This window comes from Cebus imitator, unplaced genomic scaffold, assembly GCF_001604975.1.
Source record: "Cebus imitator isolate Cc_AM_T3 unplaced genomic scaffold, Cebus_imitator-1.0 Scaffold2692, whole genome shotgun sequence".
NCBI classification, from domain to species: Eukaryota; Metazoa; Chordata; class Mammalia; order Primates; family Cebidae; genus Cebus; species Cebus imitator.
In genome coordinates, this window is record NW_016110007.1 from 1 (window position 1) to 2,945 (window position 2,945).

Genomic DNA, 2,945 nt, shown 5'->3' on the forward strand with positions numbered 1-2,945 from the left:
ACCCAGGCTGGAGTGCAGTGGTGCGATCCCGGCTCACTGCAACCTCCGCCTCCCAGGTTCAAGGAATTCTCCTGTCTCAGCCTCCTCACTAGCCAGGACTATAGGTGCCTGCCACCACGCCCAGCTAAATTTTCACTTTTAGTAGAGACAGGTTTTACCATATTGGCCAGGCTGGTCTCAAACTCCTGACTTTGTGATCTGCCCACCTCAGCCTCCCAAAATGCTAGGATTACAGGTGTAAGCCATCACGCTTGGCCTTAGGCTTAGCATTTTTAAACAATAGATACTTCTCATTTCATACAGCTTCTGACAGTCAGAAGTCAGGGAGAGACTCAGCAGGATGATTCTGACTCACAGTCTCTCTAATGAAGCCATAAGCCAAGCTGTGGGCTGGGGCTGCAGTCATCTGAAGGGTTGACTGTAGTTGCAGAATCTATTTCAGTTCAGTTACTCCCATGTGTTACTCAGTAACACACATAGGTGTGTTCAGGACATAGCACCTGGTTTCCCCTGAGCAAGAGGGCTGAGCAGCAGAGACTCAGATACCCACAGTACCTTCTCTCAAATAATCTCAGAAGTAGCGTACCATCACTTCCATTACACTCTATTGGTGGCATAGAATAACCTGGTATACTGGGGGAGGGGATTGCACAAAGTGGGGGAATTTCACAAGCCCAGATCCTTGGGGGCTGTCTTGTTGGCTGGAGAACACCATTGAGTCTTTTTTTTTTTTTTTGAGATGGAGTCTTGCTCTGTGACCCAGGCTGGAGAGCAATGGTGTGATCTTGGCTCACTGCAACCTATGCCTCCCAGGTTCAAGCGACTCTCCTGCCTCAGCCTCCCTAATAGGGGGGACTACAGGCCTGCACCACCATACCCAGCTGATTTTTGTATCTTTAGTAGAGACGGGGTTTCACCATGTTGGCCAGGCTGGTCTCGAACTCCTGACTTAGTGATCTGCCTGCCTCAGCCTCCCAAAGTGCTGGGATTACGGGCGTGAGCCACCATGCCCTGCCAGTTTTGTTTTCTATAAAATAGAGATAGGGTCTTGCTGTTGCATGGGCTGGAGTGCTGTGGTACAATCATAGCTCACTGCAGCCTTGACCTCCCGGTCTCAAGCGATCCTCCTGCCTCAGCATCCTGAGTAGCTGGGAATACAGGTGTGAACTACCATGCTTGGCTAACTGAATATTGTAGGTTTTGCTGTGTTGACCAGGCTGATCTTGAACTCCTGGGCTCAAGTGATCCTCCTACCTCTGCCTCCCAAAGTGTTAGGATTACAGGCGTGAGCCATGGCATCCAGCTGAGTTATTTTCCCACTTGAAGCATAGGATATACATCCAGAGGGCACCTAAAAATGTTCTGAGCTGGGCCGGGCGTGATGGCTGATGCCTGTAATTCCAGCACTTTGGGAGGTCAAGGTGGGTAGATCACAAGGTCAGCAGTTCAAGACCAGCCTGGCCAAAATGGTGAAACTCCGTCTCGACTAAAAATACAAAAAATTAGCCGGGCATGGTGGCAGGTGCCTGTATTCCCAGCTGCTTGGAAGACTGAGGCAGAGAATTGCTTAAACATGGGAGGCGGAGGTTGCAGTGAGCCGAGATCACACCACTGCACTCCAGCCTGGGTCACAGAGCAAGACTCTATCTCAAAAAAAGAGAAAAATGTTCTGAGCTGAGCAAGAGCCCGGAGACAAGTGAGTCTGAATGTTCCTATCCTCTCCAAAATCACATAGTTAGTGTCATTCCCCACAAGGACTGCATGAGCTGGGATAGCCAGAGGGCAATGGAAGATCTGGGGCTCAGGGGCGCCCCCTGCTGTCTCCCCAGGGTCTGTCCCCTTCCGCAAGAGCCTCTGCTCCCCCATTTTCCTGTGGAGCCTCCTCACCATGGGCATGACCCAGCTGCGGATCATCTTCTACATGGCTGCCATGAACAACATGCTGGAGTACCTTGTGACTGGTGGCCAGGAGCTTGGTGAGGCACCGCGGAGGCCCCTGGGGGTTGGGGGCACTGGAGGTCACCTTGGCTGGGCCCCCCTCACCATACCTTACCCTACCCACAGAGACGAAGGAACAACGACAAAGGGCCACAGAGACAGGTAGGGTGATGAGAGCTGGGCCCTGGCCCACACCTACCCCACTGCAACCCACTTTCCAGAGGGTGGGAGTCCTCTAGACGTGGGCCCACCCAGGTAACCCTGGGCATCTGGGGGATGTAAGAGCCTGAGTTCAGAGGAAGGCGATTTTGGTGCTCTCTGGCCTCCGCTGGAAGGGGTGGTGGTGCCCACTGAGTGCCAGTTCCTGACCCCACTGCCCTTCCCCTCCTGCCCAGTTGGGTTCTACTCCTCCATCTTCGGGGCCATGCAGCTGTTGTGCCTTCTCACCTGCCCCCTCATTGGCTACATCATGGACTGGCGGATCAAGGACTGCGTGGATGCCCCGACGCAGGGCACTGTCCTCGGAGATGCCAGGTGACCTGCCAGCACAGGGCTGGTGACAGCAAGTGGTCAGGCAATGCTTTTCATTTTCCCTGTGCTTTATATCCAGCATCTCATTTCTTTCTCCCAGAAACCTAGCAGAGCAGGGGTACCTCTCCATTTTACAGATGAGGAAACTGAGGGTAGAAAGGGACCTGGCTTGCTTAAGAATAGCTAATGCGGAGTGCTGACTGTGCACTTGGCACCTTGCCCTGTTTAGGCCTACAGGACTTCTCTGAGGTAGGTGCGTTCATATCTTCATTTTGCAGATGAGGACACTGAGGTACAGGGTTGCACAGTGAAGTCACTCATCCAAGATCACACAGCTTTTAGTGGCAGGCTCCGGACCTGTGTTATCAGGGTACACTCCAAAGTCTTGTTAGACTTGCTGGAATAGAGTTGGTATATTAGATATTTATTGCTGTATAACAAATCACCCCAAGGCTTGGCTTTTTTTTTTTTTTTTT

General features: G+C 52.2%; 1 protein-coding gene across 1 annotated transcript; it reads left to right on the forward strand.

Moving 5' to 3' along the window:
• The first annotated feature begins 1,674 nt into the window (after positions 1-1,674).
• On the forward strand, positions 1,675-2,922 carry LOC108299193 (large neutral amino acids transporter small subunit 3-like). Its single transcript, XM_017521532.2, has 3 exons — positions 1,675-1,976; positions 2,065-2,100; positions 2,334-2,922. Exons 1-3 carry the CDS (start codon positions 1,889-1,891, stop codon positions 2,474-2,476), a joined length of 267 nt encoding a protein of 88 aa, XP_017377021.1. The 5' UTR covers positions 1,675-1,888; the 3' UTR covers positions 2,477-2,922.
• Positions 2,923-2,945: the final 23 nt, after the last annotated feature.